General features: G+C 39.4%; 3 protein-coding genes across 7 annotated transcripts in view; 2 read left to right on the top strand and 1 right to left on the bottom strand.

The window, feature by feature from the left end:
• Positions 1-19,925, top strand: part of LOC125297720 (zinc finger protein 135-like) — a 186,744-nt gene that overhangs the window by 141,876 nt on the left and 24,943 nt on the right. The gene's annotated exons all lie outside the window — the stretch shown is intronic.
• LOC125297258 (zinc finger protein ZFP2-like) overlaps positions 773-19,925 on the bottom strand; it is a 21,840-nt gene continuing 2,687 nt past the window's right edge. The window contains exons 3-10 of one of the 4 annotated variants that reach the window (XM_048247502.1): positions 19,703-19,783; positions 19,325-19,432; positions 15,465-15,885; positions 14,590-14,792; positions 12,882-13,942; positions 12,397-12,713; positions 11,677-12,010; positions 9,083-9,908 (exon numbers count right to left, since the gene is read on the bottom strand). In XM_048247502.1, the coding sequence (XP_048103459.1) occupies positions 9,896-9,908; positions 11,677-12,010; positions 12,397-12,713; positions 12,882-13,942; positions 14,590-14,792; positions 15,465-15,885; positions 19,325-19,432; positions 19,703-19,783 (2,538 nt within the window). In that variant the 3' untranslated portion in view covers positions 9,083-9,895. Of the gene's footprint in view, positions 4,159-9,082; positions 9,909-11,676; positions 12,011-12,396; positions 12,714-12,881; positions 13,943-14,589; positions 14,793-15,464; positions 15,886-19,324; positions 19,433-19,702; positions 19,784-19,925 lie in introns of those variants that run through there. The other 3 variants (XM_048247503.1, XM_048247504.1, XM_048247505.1) reach the window with 3 other exon arrangements.
• The window catches only part of LOC125297332 (gelsolin-related protein of 125 kDa-like), a 25,431-nt gene continuing 21,338 nt past the window's right edge, over positions 15,833-19,925 (top strand). For both annotated transcript variants that reach the window (XM_048247643.1, XM_048247645.1), the window contains exons 1-3: positions 15,833-15,918; positions 16,207-16,294; positions 16,997-17,081. In XM_048247643.1, the coding sequence (XP_048103600.1) occupies positions 17,036-17,081 (46 nt within the window). In that variant the 5' untranslated portion in view covers positions 15,833-15,918; positions 16,207-16,294; positions 16,997-17,035. The remainder of the gene's footprint in view (positions 15,919-16,206; positions 16,295-16,996; positions 17,082-19,925) is intronic.

Here is a 19,925-nt window from a genome sequence, read left to right as displayed (position 1 = left end):
CAGCCCTACATACAATGGCAGTGGCGTTCATCATGTTATGAGGTTATGCCATAAAAAAAAAAAAAAACATGAAAATAATTTACCGTAGAACGTTGGGAAATCCCATTCAACTCAATGGAGTGTTCTACCAGCATTGTGAAGAGCTGTATAATAAATTTGAGTAAATCACTTTAATGATATCATCAAGCCATAGCAGACATTAAAGAGATTAACATTAGGGAGGTATGATAGTACATTTCTGCCAATATTCAAAATCATGTGACCTTTGTTTTGCAAAAAGACAGAAGCCCTTTTCCACAAAGTTAGATGAAGTCTGGGCAATAAATGACAATTTCCCCATTACATACCCCTGTCCGAATTGATTACATTTTCCCGATTACAAAACACTGTCCAAATCAAATTTTCCCCATCAGTCCAAGTGATTTTATTTCATCCATTAGGCCACATACCCCCTGTCCAAGTCAGATTTCCCCCATTACACAAACCTGCCAACCTTGAAGAAATTTGAGTAGCACCTCGAGAAAAAGAAATGCTAAAAATGCTCACGTCCGCCTTTATGCAGCCAAAAACAGACATAGCCATGCACATAAGATTAGGCAGCCGTGGCCTACTGGTTAGCGCTTCGGACTTGTTACCAGAGGGTTGCCGGTTCGAACCCTGACCAGTAGGCACGGCTGAAGTGCCCTTGAGCAAGGCACCTAACCCCTCACTGCTGTTGTTGCAGGCAGCTCACTGTGCCGGGATTAGTGTGTGCTTCACCTCACTTTGTGTTCACTGTGTGCTGAGTGTGTTTCACTAATTCACGGATTGGGATAAATGCAGAGACCAAATTTCCCTCACAGGATCAAAAGAGTATATATACTTACTAAGATGCATTTTGGATAGCGACACATCTTTAATCTCGGATATCTACCAGAATTTGATCCAAGGCGTGCAAGCTGAATCTTTTATAGTAGATCTAATCTGTTTTTAGAGCCCAAATACTTCTATGAAAACATCGGTGTAGATGGGACTGATGTGGATATGTTGTCCATTGTCTTATATGTGTTTTTTATTCAATCATGTCTGTTCTGTTATTACGTCTTCTCAATCCATTATTATTAGCTATTTCTTTTGTCAAGAAATATATCCTTCATCACTTAAGTTACTCATGGACATCTTCTGTTGTCAGTGTAGGGAGCTTGCACACTGCTCCAACAAACTCCAAACAACACCAACAGTTGGGTCAGTGTGGGCCGGCCGTCTGTGTTTGTTGCCGTTTGTTGGATGGAGACACCACAGTGTGGACTGGCAGTTGGTTTTATGAACATTCTAAAGACTACCAACTGACAATTTCCAACAGCTGCTAACTTTAGAATGTTGGAGTTTGTTAGTATTTGTTGAAGCAGTGTGCAAGCTCTTGATAACTCACAATAGCCTACATGCTTTGTTTCTTTAAAAAAACAAAAACATTCGCTGTTAAATTATTACCTGACTAATGCAAATAACTGATTGCTTTTAAATCATTTCAATTGCACATGCTCTCAGTTTCTTTCAGATGGCAGTGCCTTTCTGCCATCAGTGAGGCTGTAATGATTACATTATCCCAACTAAAGCGATAGGTGTGCGATCTAGGTCTGGAAGCCTATTATTGGTTCTCGCTTGTTTTTGTGCAATTAAACCAGAACAACAATGATCTACATGCTCCAAAGAAAGAAAAAAAAACAAATTGAACACTCATCAATGAGAAGTACAAAAATGTTTAGCCTAGATCCACTTTCAGACTCGTTGTTAATGGCTGCATTTGGCCTTTGGCCCAAGGTTTGAGCTCCCTGAGCGCCTTTTAGTTATGAAAACTATCAGCGACACGTGGAAAACATAATACTAACTGAAATAACTGATGAACAAGTCATAACTTTCCAAGACAAACATCAAACTATTAGGCCTAGGTGAATTCACAATCGCACTCAGTTGAGAATTTTTTAGCTTCACAAAACGGCATCTGGGGAAACGCGAATTTGCAAGTGCATTACTTAAGCTCACCTCATCAAGTCTTTCATGTAACCCACTGTTGGCTGAAGAAAAAATAGCATAACGAGAGGCCACTATGCTTTGCCTGTCATTCTCACTTGTCACTTTCTCTCTGTATCTCACCCACGCATGAAATAGATTTACGGGAGATTCTAATTCACATGCTCCAGTGAGTAGTTTTGAGTAAAAATTCGTACTGGCATACTTTGATGTCAAAATGCATGGTTGGCAGGTCTGCATAACATAAAGCTGTCCAAGTTGGCTTTGTTTATCTGACAAAGAAATATTACATTCATTTCATCCAAAAAGTGGCATCTGCATTAAGACGAGTTAAGCATATTCATCTCATAAACTCTTTAAAAGTTAAAGGTACACTATGCAAGACTTCCACCATAATATAACCTTTATGAAGCCAATTTGATGGTAAACAAACTTGTAATAGGCGAATCGTTCACCATACTACCAAGAAAACCAGCCATGCAACTTCAAGAACGGCAGCCCGTGAGAATCAAGAAAGATTACCTTGTCAGTAGATAGCACTTTGGAGATAGTTTTTGCCTGTCACCTCCACAACAAAAGCATTTGCATTGTGTACAGGGGTTGTGAGTCACAAAAAGTTTTCTTTTTACAACAGCAGAGTAAAATATAAATATATTGTGACTCGAGAGGGAGCTCTACAGTCACCAAAAATATGTAAACCTGCATAGTGTACCTTTAATACACATCTTGCAAATGCGTGTTTTAAAAGCTTAGTTCCATTGAAATAATCATATCAACACACTCCCCCAAAGTTCTGTTTTCTTCACTGCACAGAATGCAGAGAGAGTGAGTCTGGGTTCAAGTTCATGAGCTCAGAACCTCCAATAGACCGATACTATAATGTACTGCTCACTGGTGGTTCTCTTTCATAGGTATGGGTCCTCTGGTGCACCTTGAGAGTATATGCTTTACAGAAGGCTTTTCCACACTGAGAACACGAATATGGCTTTTCTCCAGTATGCGTCATCCGATGTTTGGTAAGACACGAGTTCGTCCTAAAACTTTTCCCGCATGTAGTACATTGATATGGTCTTTCCCCAGTATGGGTTCTCTTGTGTCTGTTGAGATTATACTCTTGTCTAAAGCTCTTCCCACACTGAGAACAGTGATGTGACCTTTCCCCAGTATGGATGATCTGATGTTTGCTTAGACATGAGGTTCTCCTGAAACTCTTTCCACATGTGTTACACTGATAAGGCCTTTCCTCAGAATGGATCCTCTGATGTGTCTTGAGATAAGTCGCTCGACTAAAGGCCTTTCCGCACTGAGCACACTGATATGGCCTTTCTGCAGTATGTATCTCCTGGTGTTTGGTCAGATACGACATTGTTTTAAAACTTTTGCCGCATGTGTTGCATTGATAGGGCTTTTCCTCGGCGTGGATCTTCTGGTGTTTCCTGAGATTACCCGCTACACTAAAGCTCTTTCCACAGTGGGAACACTGAAGAGGCTTTCCAGGATGTGTTTTCTGATGTTTGAGAAGTTCTATGCTGCTCCTGAAACTTTGCTCACACTGCGAACACTGATATGGCTTTTCTCCAGTATGCGTCTTCTGATGTTTGGTAAGACACGAGTTCCTCCTAAAACTCTTCCCACATGTAGTACATTGATATGGCCTTTCCCCAGTATGGATCTTTTTGTGTCTGTTGAGATTATACTCTTGTGTAAAGCTCTTCCCACACAGGGAACAGTGATGTGACTTTTCCCCAGTATGGATGATCTGATGTTTTGTCAGCCATGTGCGACCCCTGAAACTCTTCCCACATGTTTTACACTGATAGGGCCTTTCCCTAGCATGGATCCTCTGGTGTGTCTTAACATTAGTGAGTTGATGTTGGATGAGTGCTGTGCTCCTCCTGAAACTCTTCCCGTATGTTATGCACTGAAGGGGCTTCTCACCTGCGCGCATTTGTTGATGATGTGCAAGAGTAGAGAGTTGAGAAAACGTCTTATTACACTGGATGCGATGTCTTTTTCTCACGACCTCCGATTGGTGATGTAATTTATGGTCTGGAGTCTTCCTGTACCAAGACTGATTGTGATGTCTCTCTTTGTTTCTTTTTTCAAAAGTTTTCCCTTTTGTGTTCACTTGGATCCCTTGGGCATCTCCTGTAATATTAGAAAATATGTTAAACAAAATTATCTCTCCTCTATCTGGTATGCATGTTTTTTTTCCCACACCAATGACAACAGGAGCCATAACTATTAGGGGTGCACGATTCCGCAAATTTCACAATTCAATATTGATTGTCAGTGTCAAGATTCGATTCAAAATCGATTTTCAATTCAAAAACTATGCTTGGTTCAAAAAACGATTTGCAGTATATAGTTACTTTTCCAATGGTAGACAAACAATTTAAAAGAAAAACAACAAATGAAATGCATTTTAATATTACTCAATGTCAGCTTTGAGTTAGATGTATTATTTTCATCCTGTCCACTTATAAAGATGACCCTTAAAGTATGACGTCTTATGAAACTATTGATAAATTAAGATACATAAGATATAATGTATATTTCATACATTATAGCATATTGCAACACAGCCTATAAGGCCTAATAAAAACTCATTTATTTATAGATGAGCAAAGTAGCCTAGGCCTACGCAAGACTAAACCATGGAGAGGGCTGAAAAAAAGCTATCATGATCATTTTGCCAACAATGACATTGAACCATGGATTTGTTCAGTTTGTGTTTTGTTTATAACTTAAACCAACATAAAATGATAAGTTTGAATACATTATTTAGCATAAGCATACTTGATGATAATATATAGCCTGCTGCCCCCTAGCAGTCCCCTGGGCTGACAAAATACAGGGAATCATGTGATATAGCCTACTGATATTGATGTTGATTGAAGAGGATGCAGCTTGAAGGTTGTTGATATTTCAATTCAAAATTGAATTAAATTACACCTCTCCCTTTCCTCCCGAAGTAACATTAGGTCCTACACCTGTCATGCTAAAGTAAAAAGCCTAACTGTTTTCATACTGCGCCATACTGCGTTTTCATACTGCGATTGTGTAGGCTACATCACAAGGTTTACTAGGTTAAAAAATGTTTTTTAAAAATCATTATTAATCTTTTACAAAATTAAAAAAATTCTGATGGCGAGTGACATTTAAATGAGTAGACAGTCATATTCAAATTTGTAGTGGGCTCTTAATTTTGAATATGACCATCAACTCATTTGAATATCACTCAGCAAATGTTGAGTGACATCAGAAAATGTGCAGTAGTCTATTTTTCCAGAGCTGCAGTCTCTCTCTATTCCTCTAGTATTTATATTCATCTAAAATGATCACCTAAATCTATATTATGTAAAGGTGCATCTGATAAGCTATTAATTTGTCTAGAACCCATTTCAAAAAGTGAACATTTCTTATCTAGATTCATAATATATCAAATGAAATATTTTTAGGTTTTTTTAAGGTTGATGGTTACAGCTCACGGAAATAAAAAATAAAAAATCAGAATCTCAAAATATTATAATAATAACAGAAATGTAAGTTTCCTGAGCCTTTAATCTCTGTTTGGTTCTGTATACACAACCACATTCAAGAAAGACTGCTGACTCCAGAAGGAGGGTAATACATGGGATGTCAAGGGTTAGCTGTTCTTAGAATGCTGTATCAAAAGCATATTCATGGAAAGGGTTAGCCGCTCTTACAATACTGTATCAGAAGCATATTCATGGAAAGGGTTAGCTGTTCTTAGAATGCTGTATCAAAGTTATTTGCCCCCACATTTAACTAATAATGGCAAACTTCCAGTGAACTTCTGGGAAGAAACGTAATATGGATATGACATTGCTGCAAATTTGTTGCAACATTGTCAAAAGTTAACCGCAACTGCTTGCCAGAAACTTAATTTACATGTGAAAATATGACCTTGCCGCAAACCTAAAATTTCTGTCCTCTTTCTGTATCTTTGTTACAGCCCTGCCGTTCTGGGTCACGTTTCCGAAACCATAGTTGCTATCTGTTAGCAACTAAGTTGGTTGGCAATGGGAAATTGCATTGCAACTGTAATGGGTAGAGAAAATTGCCTCTTATATTAGTTTAATTAAACAGTTACCCCCTCCTTTTTTATTTATTTTTTTATTACATTTAAAATAACATTTCCATGTATTTCACTTCATGCCAGTAGATGGCGATGTTGCACTGCTTTACCGTAGTGGGTTGCCATGGAGATGGTAGCTGGAGCTCTCAGAAATAAACGTCCAGCGCTTGAGAAAGACATATTTTCTGTATCTCCACTTCTTTCCAACCCACAGGTATATTTCTAAACCTTTCCGAGTTAATATGTATCACCAGTACGTTTTGTGTGTAGTGTAAAAAGTCAAAACATATGGAATGTTTTGTGTCTTGTGTCAAGGAAGTCTTGTGGGGCCAACTATGATGCTGATAATGGAACTCTCTTGAAAGGGTCTATACTGTAGCTAGCGAGCTAGCAGAAGCTAGTTTAAGTTTGCAAGCTACCATCAGTTCAGCTTCCGTTCTCTCGTCTTTCTGTATGAACTGTAAAAGAGGTATAGCGTCGAGTGAACGTCAGTATTTTAATGTTTAAGTGTATGTAACATGTATGTTAAGTTTTTCAGTACGTACTTTTGTTTGGTTTAGTTGTGCTCCATTCTAATTTTCTAGTATATCTTGTTAGCCAGAGCCTGTCAGGTTCTCAATGTACGTTGCCGCCAGTGTTGTCAGTGGGTGTGCGCGTGCATGTAGACACACACGCAAACGGCAGACAGATTCGTTGTGTTGGTGAATGGTTATGACAGTCACATAAACAGTTTCAATCGTAGTTTTTATATTATTATCGTATAGTATTCTAAGTATTTGATTAATAAAAATGTTGTTAATGTATTTGACGAAAGTAACCCAATGTAACCGTTGTTATTTTATGTGTGTTCACTTTGAAGAATTAATTGATAACAAGATAGCCAAGTAGCCTGTAGTAGTGTATTAGGACATTGTATGGTTTACATACAATGCCATTCGATGTATAGTGTTATTTGTTGAAGCATATTGGATATATTATACTACTGTCTATTTCATAATATCTAGGGAAAGTGTTTTGTATTGTATATTATACTGTATATGCCAATGCTTTCTATATTGGTCTATTTATTGCATTTATTATATTAGCAATGTTTGAAACTATGGTTTATAATATCAAGAGGTATTTCAATTTTTATATTATATTTATATATTATATTATTATAGTATATTTTATAATTGTATATTTTGAAATATGTCCAGTATCATAGTGTGTGCTAGGCCTATCTGTTATTGCTCTCTTGAATGATTTTTTACTCAGAAATTAACGTCCAGCGCTTGAGAAAGACATAATTCCTGTATCTCCACTTCTTTCCAACCCACAGTGCTATCCAGCCTGTGGTCTTGTACCTGCCCAGATTCCCCTAGGTCTGAGGCCGGTAACACAACATACAAAGTTGCTACCTTAGTTATTAGCAACTATGGTTTTGGGAAATGTGTCCCTGTGTGTTGGTGTGCCTTATTAACTCTGCCCATTGGCACTGACGTGCCAGGGTGCTTGTTTCCCCTGTCTGTTGCCCAGGTGTGCCTGATTGGGAGTGATACTTAAGGCCTGCTCAGTCTGCATTCGAGGCTGTTCTCCTCCTGGCTTGGCTTTGACTCTTTGCCGGTTTCCTCTATAGTGACTTACACAACATTTTTATTTACTCTACATCATACTGACTTGAACTACACTTCTATTGGTATCCCTTCATCTTAGTCTCTGTTAACTTTCTTTAAGGCGAGACACTACAGGTGAATAGGGTAACATTTTTAACTTATAGATATCACCATGAAACTTCACCTGTTGATTACAACAAAATTAGCAGGTTTTCTGTAATTTTATGTTTAAATATGCTAATTCGGGTACATCTAATTAATTACGCGCTAATTTGCATACATTTTGAAGCGAAGAATCTAACCATTGGAAAATGTTGGGTTCAAAATTATTTTTTTTATTTTGTCTAGGAATTAAATTAAAAGACATTTACAGAGGGGATTATGGATATCTCCTTTTATTACCCAGTAAATCAGAAAATACTGCCAATAGCCTTAAAAAAAATGGATTTTCGCCCTATTTTTAGGCATAAAATGTCATAAATCAGGCCCAGAATGATGCATCAACAAATCCCTCTGTAAAAATCTTCATAGTTAGGAACAATACTGTAAAAATCTTCATAGTTAGGAACAATACTGTAAAAATCTTCATAGTTAGGAACAATACTGTAAAGTTTGGTGTATGTAGGAGCTACAGAAGTGGTGATTCCTCGCTTGGCGTGTGTGAAAAAAAACCCATTTTGAGAAAACGGCCTTTAAAGATTTTTATGCCAAAATTCCACAAATTCCTATTGAAAACAATGTATTACAGACAAAATATACATTTAGGTCCAAGTAATATCCATGTATCACACTGTATAACATTCAAAACTCATTATTGCCTCATCCACCACATCCAAAACAACACAGGCATCAACATAGGCCTCAACTGAAGACCGATCACATAGCTCAATTAGAACGGACAGAACACAACCATAACACTGCCTCCCCCCAAATTTACATCTCTACATATCCATGCCAGCACCATATGTGGGGCCCTCCTGCTGGTGTCTTTTTACTTTTTTGGCTGAGCTCTCACTTTTTCGTCTCCGCTTTGCACTGGCGGACTGGACACGATCTGCTTTTGAGATTCTGACCATATCGTCATAACTCACTGCATTTAGTCACAGCTGTGCCCTGAAGCCACAGCTTCTCCATCACACTCAGCATGGCAGAGGCGCCTCATTGAAAGTAGAAATAGCCATACTGGCTGCAGCCTCAACCCTACTTTTCCCAACAAAGACTGTTTTTGGACATTGGGCCCATATGACCCGAGTTTAGGCACTCGTTGGCATTCTGGGTGCCCCCATGCTGCATCCGCTTCAGCAGGCTGTCACTGGACATTCGGTGATACACAGGGAGGAGTTTTTGACCCACCTCTCGTGACAAAAAGTTCCCTGCGTGGCGATCATGGCTCTCTGGTTGCTCTCCGTTCTCCTCTGCTCTCCTGTACCAGCACCAGGCAGGACTGCACCTAGTGTGCATGGGGGTTGTCATCACTGGACATGGAATGGAGGAGACCTGCCCATATTTCTGCCTTCATTTTATGTAATGAGCCTTGATTATTAAGAATGGCCCCCCTGTAATAGTTCTGTTAGGCTTCACATTTTTTGGCCGTAAGCTTCCCGCGACCTTTGCCCCCTAACTTGCGCTCAGCACTCAGTTTCCTGAGTGCTGTGCCCATGCGTTTGTGAGCATGATTAATGCACTCAAGTTTAACTATTTCGTGCCCAGGGTATGGGTTGAGTGCAACCACCTCCTTAAATGCAGCACTGTCTCCATCTGACAGCATCTGGGTGTACCTCAGCTGATGTTGAGACACTGACCTGGCCCATATCCTCTTGGCTGCCTCCTGCTCCATGGCCTTACTTGACCCTGAGAAGTTCCTTGCACAGTCAACATGATTCTGCTTCCAGCTATCATACTCTTCCTATGTTATTTTGCTGTCTCGCCTGGCACACTCTCTCAGGGTACAAGCATGACAATAGGAGGATAGCACCTCAAAGTCCACTACCAACCCAGTGAGGATGTCAATGCACACGCCAATGCCGTAGTGAGACGTGAATCCCCTCTTCTGCCATGTGCCATCAAAAGACACTGATATTGATCACGGCATCCTGATCCTGCCTCATCATATCTGCCACATCAGGGTCAATATCTCTGTATGCCAGCCTGATCTGGTCCTTGGTTCTCTCCAGTGACTCCAACCCTCTCAATTTCTTCCACTAAAATGAAAAGTACACTGTATCAGAAACTTTTCATTTGGCCTGATTGTATTGATACCCTACATATCTTCATTTTAGTAGCAGAAATCAGAGGGGAGCAGCCAGGTCATAAAAGGTCACTTTAGCAGGGAGTTACAGTATGTGCATTTTTATTTAGCTGATGCCTTTGGTTATGGGTTCTTTGCAAGCACTTTTATCCAAAGCAACTTAAATGCCTTTGGAGCGAATCATATGCTTACAGTCCTACAAATGGCTTATAAGACTTGGAACATTTAGATAAGAGATAAGATAGTACTTTATTCATCCCGTAGTAAATTAATTTGTATGGAATACACTGGTTATGGTGTGTTTAGTACCCTATATGCTTTTGTCCAAAGTCACATGCAAAACAGGACAAAAAGAGAACAGAATACGTTGTTGTTTGTGTGCACATGAGCCTGTGTGTGTGTATTAGGTCCAGCTGTTTTTTGCAACTTCTCCTGAGATTTCTCCTGAGACTTCTCCTGACCATTTTCTTAGGATACATTATTTTCATATCCACCTCTGTTTACTGCCATCTCAAAGAAAATATGTATGGTAACAGTAAAACTGACCAGCACAAAATAACGTTACTGAATGAAATGCCACTTTATTTCTTCATGTATTATTGTTTCCTCACAGAAAGATGCAAACTATGCACACAAAACAGTAAAAGTAAACAGAGGTGGACATTTCCAGCTTCAGAAAATACTGCCACAGATTTTGACAATGTAAATTACTGGCTGATCTATTTATCTTAATAGCTGTGCTAGGATCAGCAAGCTGGTTGGAATAAATAAGCAGAGTGATGTACGTTTCTGGACCTCTGAATACAAAGCAAATCACGGCCAATTAGTTTCTGATAAGCTACTCTTAACTACTCTTATTAAACACATTCCATACTTGTCACTCTCCTGTCATGTCTTTGGTATGACTTAAGATGCAGGCCAGGAATCCCCAACACCTTAGAGATCTTTCTGAGGGCCGCATATCCCAATCCTAGTTTGTGCGCTAAAAGCACCATGCGAACATTAACATCAAAGGCAACGTCATTCCTAGACTCCTCCTGAAGACGCGAGGATGTGTACACACTTCTGCAGTACTTGTCGCCTTCACACACACACTTACGCAAATGTTTCTTTTTTATTTTCCACCCTGAACATGGGCAAAATGCCCCATTGAGATCAATATGTTTTATATAGAGTTACCACAGTGCCACCTGTGGTTGTATAGAGTAACCTGTAACTATATACGTAACCTGTATGTAACGTACTCAACATACGTAAACCGTATGTTGAGTACAAATATGTCTTCTGAAGGCCTAAACAGAGCCCAGCCAAAAACTCAAATACATTTTTGATCAACTTTGAGGGACAGCTATGACCATGCAGGATCATCCAGACCAAATGTGACGATTCTGCTACATACTATTCCTATTTATGTACCAGCATACAAAATTTGAGCCTTCTGCATGGTTTAGTTCTTGCGCTATGGGCTTGTGAACTTTGACAAAAAAAAAGAGGCCGAACAAAAACGACACCCCCCTCCGCCTGTAAAACTGGCTGTATCTTGGAAAGTATTGATCTTACATAAAAGTAATTTTACAGTGTTTCTCCTGGGTGACATAGGTACACCGGGTAGTTTTTTGAGACCTAAGTGCGTGGGCCCTGGTTGAATTGACGTGGAATGACCCTATGTGGAGAGAGAAACAGAAAGACACAGAGACAGAGAATGAGAGAGTGAGAATCACTTTTGTTTCTTCCTGTTAAGCTTCAACAGAAGCTGGTTCTCAAAGTTCTTATCCCCCAGTCTTGCTCTTCTGCTTATGGAGTTCAGCCACTCACAACTGAGCAGCCTCTCACAAGCCACCGATGCAGGCAGTGGAGTGTTGAGTTTGATGGAGAGCTTCTTCAGAGCAGGGAAGGCGTGCAGAAGGTCCATTTTTTCTGAAGAACAGGCCAGGTAGTCATCCAACTCATCAGACTTTTTTGTCTTCATTGCTGAAAAGAAATCATCTTGCTCAATGGAGCTGGTATCCTGGGTAATCTCTACCAGCTCAATGTGTCTCCTGATGTAGTCCGTCCCTGTAAAATGGTAAAGAGCATATTTATGTGGTTGTCTACCGAACCCGGGTGCGGACCCGAGACCAGACAAGAGTCTGCTAGAAAACAATGGTCTGGGGTACGGTTCGCTAGAACTCTGGTGAGGGTTGAATGGAAATATGGAACACATGGAAATAAACTGCCATTTTTGCAACGTTGCAAAGGGATATTGGCAAATAGAATCTAAAGTGTTTATGACAGACGCGGGTGCGTTTATGTAATGTAATGTGAATGGAGACCAGCTGGGTCAGGGCTAGGGAGGTGTAATCGCACTTAGATTCTGTCCAGTTAAACGAACCAAGTGTCAAATTCAACCTAAATAACAATAAGTTTAATTGAATGGAAATGTAGTGTCATTTTTTTTTTACCAAGCTTGATGACGTTCTTTTTGTCCGTCCAGTTATTTTTGAATTTTGGGAGCAGGATGGCAGCAGCAATTAGATCCGGGTTCTCCTTCATATCCTGAAATTGCTTCCTCAGCCCTTTCTGGAGAACCTTTAATAGAGGCAGGCAAACCTCAACTGATGTCTCCATTTTCAGCAGTTTGCCCTCCAGATGGTAGACGGTAGGGAGAAGCCAACCCATGTAGGAGTTAGTTTCCGCCTGGAGAATATCAAGTGCTGCTGCCACAGGCTTCATCACACGACTATACTCTTCCAGAAATGAGATTTCCGCAGCATTAAACCTAAAATTAAAAGAATAGCACTGAGTCATATAAAACATATTTTAGTATGAAGTTAACAGAAACAAATGAACAAAATCTTAGTGTGATTGAGAAAGTGTACTACAAACATTGAATGATCCTTACATTTTTACTGTGTACAATGTACTACAAACATTGAATGATCCTTACATTTTTACTTTGAATTCAGAGCAGATATTCCTCATGGCGTCCTCTCCATTTTGCTTGATAATGCGGGCAATCCGCTCCACTGCCATGAATGTAGAATTCCATCCTGTCTTGCTGGGGCAGATAAGTTGCAGACGACACTCATTCTCCACCGATTCTGTTGCCTGGTGTGCCCTTCCCACCTCGTTCCATACGGCATTACACTTGGAAAATGAAGAGAAATATAGGCGTTTGAAAGTCTCATTGCCTGCCCCCTCCAGCACGTCTGATGTGGCCACGAGATTTAGTAGGTGGCAGGCACATTTTTGGTGTGGTGGTAACTGGTACTCCCGGGTGTTGTCGTTCTGACTCAATATTTCTGTGGTATTCTGAAACTCGACGTCATCGTGTTCACCATCAGGTGTGCACTCATCTTCATCATCATTTAAATCTTGCTCAAGTTCTGGGTTGACAGCTGTGTGGTTCCCAAAACCCCTGAAAGCTTTCAGGAAGTTGGAGCCATTGTCAGTAGTTGTCTTGACAACCTTGTCCTGGATGTGATATTCCAAGTGGATGTCCTCCAAAGCAGCAGCCAGAACCTCAAGTGAATGGGAGCCTTTCACGGGTCTACACGCCAGAGCAGCAGAGTGTCTCTGCAGGGTGTTTTCATCAATCCAATGACATGTAACTCCAATGAAACTGCGCCGCCATGCAGTCCAACAATCAGTAGTTGTCGCCACGTACTTGACAGCACTAAACTCTTTCTTCAAAGACATGTTCATGTCCTCAGCTGCTGTATCTATCCTCGCACAAAGAGTTGTTCTGGTCATTACTGAGTTTGTTGGACTGAGTGTTACCACGAGCTTTTTAAAAGCAGGGAGCTCAACAAGGGAAAGGGGGAGTAAACCATCACACACAAAGTCAGTGATCAGCTGGTCAACCTTCACCTGGGGCACTGCGCAGAGTCTCCCCATCAGTTTGGTCTGAACAGTTAAACAACTTGAGTTTGTGTCACTGCTTCGTCTGTACCTGAGAGGTTTCGCCATGCACTCTTTGTACATCCGTAACTTGCCTGGATGCCTCCTCTGTAAGGCAAATCACAAAAACAATGGCCATTAATTTATTACACGGCTCTTCACAATGCTAGAACGCTCCATTGACTTGAATGGGATTTCCCAACGTTCTACGATTCTACGTTCTACATTTATATCAGGATTCATGTCAAAAGTAAAATTCAAGGACAAGAAACAAAACCTGACCTACTGTATAACAAATGGTACATTGAAACTAGGCTACTTCAGAGAACATTAGGTGACAGACTGTGGTACTAACAACTAATTTCGACAACACTGACAGAATATATTAACATTAACTGTAATTAGACACGTTCACAAATGACTACAAGACTAATGCTTAATTTGTGCACCTCTTGACTGAGGAGACCACTGAATATGGGGGGTGAGATTAATGTCAGCCCTCACAAAGTTCACCCATCGACAATTCACCGTGATCTTGTGGGAAAATATAGCCTGTTGGCATTCGCCAACTTAAGCCAGATACTTTAAAAATAACATTACCAATGTATACCCCCTACCTCAACATCAGTTAATATCATAGCAACGAACTAGGTGTTTAATTAATGTTAATCATAGTCAGACAATTACCTAGCTAGGCTAAGCATACAAAACATTTAGCTAGTAAGTTAACATCATTGACAGAAAGTGCATCTTACCTCAATGTGCTTGCGCAGATTTGAGGAGGAGTTGTGAAATGCTGATATAGTGTTATTCTTAGGTAGACACAGTGTGCACTTCATTATGTAGTTGTTGCCTTTCTTACACTTGGGAGTGAAGAGTGGTGCCAGGTGTGGCCAGGGGCCACCACCAGTTCCTTCCAAAGATGTAGAATCTTGAGTTCCTTCCATCACTGCAACGTCTGGTCACAGTCCAAAAATAATGGTCGTTTTTCGAATCAGAAACTATGTAACAATGCATCCTAAAGGCAATCAAATCAATGCATCCCACTCCGCTGTGTTTTTTTTTTTTTTTGAGCTTTCTCTCCTCTATATTGGAGAAATACATTCTCCTCCGGTAACAGACTTGTACTTGTAACGAAAGTTATTATTGAAAATGTAGTGGAATAAAGAGTAGATTACTGGCTCAAAAATGTACCCGAGTAAGAGTAGAAGTACAGTTTTGAAAAAGTAATATGGAAAGTTGCCGTTCCTCGAAAAAAAAAAAACTTTTTACTGTGCGTTACTTCCAACCTAAGGTCTCCTCTGCACTGCAGCTTGAAGGTTATTCTCTTACTGTAAATCACTTGGATAAAAGTTCTGCAGTGTTTCCCATACATTGACTTGTTTGTGGCGGCCCACCACAATATCAACATTGACCACCACACAATGATTTTCCAGGTTGTACTAAATTGTGCTTAAATCTGGTTAGCATCATAACCACGCTGTGTTAATTTGTTAAAAACTATTGTATTCCAAGTTAATTCTGCAAACCAACCACCACAAATGGATTTCAATTTTGTGGGAAACACTGGTCTGCTAAATTAATAAATGTAAATTAACACAACCAGAGTATCAGTGTGGATTTTACTTACTTTCCTGAGGAGAATCGTGGTCTTGGGGTTCTCCCTCGTCTTCTTCTTTTTCCACTTTAACCTCCACTTTTGTCTGGGGTGTTTCCATAGAGCTAAGTGACTCTGTGAAGTCCGGTGCCGTTTTACAGAGCAGCTCTGTGAGCGGCTTCTCCTCGTCATCTTGACATGTGATCATGTGCTCATATTCCTCTTCTTTAATGTCCTCCACTTTAATGTTCGCCTCTCTAACGTCCTCCTCTCTCATGTCCTCCACTTTAATGTCCTCGTCTACAATGCGATCATATTCCTCTTCTTTGATGTCCTCTTCTTTCACTATTAGTCTCAGGGGTACCTGAGGAGTTCCATTACTGTCAGCGCTCGGCGGCAGTCCAAGATTCATACCTGCAGCGGTGTGAGGATCCCACTCAGAGATTCCGCTAGTCTGTAGGGAGGAACACAGGGCAAAATAGGCTTAGTAAGTAAATGACTCTCAAACTCACATTTCCTCCTCGATCTCAACAGACACAGCATAACTGTAGACACAGCATAGCTATATACCCTTCTAAATATAGAAACCACTCTTCTATATGAGATACAGTGACCAACAAGTTAATCATTATAGCACAGAGTATAAGATTTGTTTGTTTGTTTAAGGCCATTTCCACAACTAAGGCTATTTAATGGCCAGAGCATTGTGTGTTATACAAACGTAAATATGTTTCTTAAAATCTATGCTAATAAGATATTCTAAAACCTTCAAAAGGTGGGACCTTACTGCACAGAGTATAAGACATCAGGCTTAACCCCAAGTTGCTTGGGAGACGATGGACCTTGTGATATAACTGAGATATGTTTCTTAAAATCTATGCTAATAAGATATTCTAAAACCTTCAAAAAAAATACATTAACCCCAAGTTGCTTGGGAGGCGAAATGAATAAAACTGAGATAATGTAAAAAAAAATACATCTGCTAAATGAATAAATGCAAATGTAAAAAAAATACATGCTAAATGAATGAATGCAAATGTAAAAAAATACATCTGCTAAATGAATGAATGCAAATGTAAAAAAATACATGCTAAATGAATAAATGCAAATGTAAAAAAATGTGTGTGACAGAAGACTTGTGGATGAATGAGCCATATGCTGGTAATGGTAGCAATGGGTAAATTCCATTAAACCAGGAGTGTCTGAATGGAGTCCAACATTTTACACAAAACCAAAAGGGTCTAGTATTGAGGTACAAACGTAAATCAAAAATGCTAAAAATGCTGGGCGGTGGTGGTGTAGTGGTTAAGGAGCTGGGCTAGCGTGCAGTAGCCTGAAAGTTGTCGGTTCAATTCCCCGGGCTTCCAATCAAGAAGCCCTTTGAGCAAGGCACTTAACCCCAAGTTGCTCCAGGGACAATGTGATCCCTTGTAATATAGCTGACATATGTAAGTCACTTTGGTCAAGAAGTGTTTGCTAAATGTAATGTAAATCAAAAATGTATCTTACTAAGCCTAAATACACAATTTTTGATGGTCTGTTCTTTGTTGTGATCCTCTTTCCAGACAGATCAAAAATCCCACAGCCATCTGCTGTAGGCATGCATGAGTTACCCAGTCAGATTCTCCCTCGCCAAAATGGACAACTCCGGTGAGTGATTTGGATCTGCTGCCATTACCGAGACACATAATGTTATTGTAACGTTAGGGTATTAGTTGACACAACATTACTGTAACGTTAGGGTATTAGTTGACACAACATTACTGTAACGTTAGGGTATTAATATCTATCTGCCTTCCGCGGTACTCGTGTAGTGCAGGTCTTCTTAGCACTATGCTTCTTCCCAGCACAAACCTATCACTCATCGGCAAATCACTGCAGTCACTATAAGCACTAAGGCATAAAAAAAAAAAAGGTTTGGTTCCTGTTGGTTGTCAGTTGAGGCCATCAGTCGGTAGGGAATTTTTTTTCCCCTCCCAGTGGCAGTAAGGGATAGGTAGAAAATCAGTCCCTCCAGGATTTCACGAGTTTTTTTGAGACTGTTTCGACCTAAAATGCCTGGATGGAAGTTGCAGTGTTTTTAGCTGTTTCTTGTGGAGAAATTGCGGGAGGAAGTGAAAATTGCAAAAATAGTTGCGATTTTTTATTTTTTTTTAATTTAGGGCAATTAAGGTTAGTAAGACCAAAATCACACTGATAATCTTGATGCTTATTAAAAAAGGATAATCAAAGGTAAACAGTAAGGATTACAGAAAATCAAAGTAGGCCTACTTTATTTGTGAACATGCTTTGACTGAGGTAATTCACAAAGCAGTATAACCTTTTCGTAGAACTGTCCAAAAAAAGACAGTCACCTAAAAGAGATGGCATCATGTCATATGTTTCAATACATTCATATATTTTGTAATTCATATTAAGTTCATATCTTTTTAATAATTCATAGTCTGTGGCCTGCATAATTACTAATAGCCAAGTAAGTATCTAGTAATTTCATATTGATGTAAACTATTTGACTACACTTCTGTTTAATGTCATTACATTGGTGGTGTAATGCCTCCTAATTGACTGCCTGCCCCTTTAAGGACGGAGAGTAGCCTAATTACATTTCTGAGTGGATTGAAAAGCTTGCATCTCACTGTGTTCGCCACGAGTGTAAATCACTTTTGCATAGTGCATTACGATATGTGGATGCAATTGGGAATGTCTTCTATGTCATTAGTTAAAATAAATGTTAAAAAAACTCGAATGAAAAATCATTCTTGGATCATAGAAGAGGTACTGTAAATGTCTTGCAATTTTATTAATTTCTATGATTTTGGTAGCACTACTCAAACTAAGCCCACAAGCTAGCAAACATGACATAAGCTAAAAGGACATATCCAGGTAAACGTTTGCCAATGGGTTGCATAGCCTACTCAAATGTCAGTAAACCAAGTAGGCCTTAATTAACCTACTTTCATAGCCTAGGTAGGTTAGCAACACCAGGTTGAGAGATGCAAGCAAGCAGATCATTAACGTTAGCCTTCTATTTATTGTCATCAAAACTGCAGAGGAACGAAAACGTTAGGGCAGTCTTTGGTGTCATATGCAGAAGGTGCAGAAGTAAGTGTGCCATCTGGCTCAATATTCTGCACGAGGGACTGTTGTGGTAGGTGAAATTTCACGGTGAAACTACGATGATTGGTCAAATTTGCGAAAAAGTTGCGGTGTTTGGACAAAATTGCAAGTGCCATGGTAAGTGACGAAAACAATCGTCTTCGTGAACAGCTGTGCATAGGCTACTTTGTAAAAGAGAGAATACGCTCATCCCTATACAAAACGCAAGGGGTAATTAATGTAATTATAGTTCGCCTTTTATTTGTGGATTTATTTAATGTAGCCTAGACTATTTAGTGTTATTTCTTCCTGAAGCTCATAAAATAAATTTGGGTCGCACATAAATTGACAGGGTCGGTCGGAAACCGGAACCCAATAATTTTTTTTTTTATGCCTAAGCTTGCAGTGTTTCCCATACATTGACTTATTAGTGGCGTCCCACCACAATATCAACATTGACCACCACACAATGATTTTCCTGGTTGTACTAAATTGTGCTTAAATCTGGTTAGAATCATAACCACACTGCACTAATTTCTTTAAAACTTTTGCATTCAAGTTAATTCTGTAAACCTACCACCACAAATATAATTAAATTCTGTGGGAAACACTGGCTTGTGTATAAGAAATGCATAGCAACAGATGTCTTATCTTTTTTCCTCACTAAAAGTTAGTCTAAGCAGCTTTGTGAATAGGTCTTTAAGAGACAAGTATTAATTAAAAATGTTAAATGTGATGACAAAATGTAAGATATATATTTTCAAAAGCATGAGCAAAAGCCTCAAATTGCCATTCACCTTAACATGAGATTCCATAACATCCGGTTCAGCATGTGATGTGTTAACTTTTAAGTCCCGGCGACATTTTTTTGTGGGGCGTCCTCTTCTACCAGGTGATGTTTTCCCCTAAAGAAAAAAAAAAAAAAAAAAACAATCATGAAACTGACTATTTACATAACATTTTAATTCCCCTTAGAAAACAGAACACCAACAGAAAAGAGAAAAGAAAATAGACTTACATATATCAAACAAGACAACAACATTTAAACCAAAAACAATCAAATGAATCTAAAACTTACACAGCATTTTAATTAAAATCTCTAGTTGTTTTTTTAAATGTCATTGAGGGAGTGAATAGAACCTATGCAATTTCCAGGAAAATGGAATCAAACTTACATGATATTCATAACCCATGTGCAACACTGGGAATGGGTGTTCTTTTGTTGGTCTTCCGTCCGGGAAATGTATCCCACACACCTGGAGAGTGGTAAGGAGAAAGAATACTAACTCAAAAATACTACCCAGAATAATGTCCATTACATTACTGCATTAGTGGAAAAAGCACTAAAGATCTTGCCAGACCTGTTTACTTTCATTAGGTTGTCCTAGTTAAAGCAAC

Source organism: Alosa alosa, chromosome 7 (genome assembly GCF_017589495.1).
Source record: "Alosa alosa isolate M-15738 ecotype Scorff River chromosome 7, AALO_Geno_1.1, whole genome shotgun sequence".
NCBI lineage: Eukaryota > Metazoa > Chordata > Actinopteri > Clupeiformes > Clupeidae > Alosa > Alosa alosa.
The sequence above is the reverse complement of the archived record's forward strand: the minus strand, read 5'-3'. Positions and strand labels throughout refer to the sequence as shown.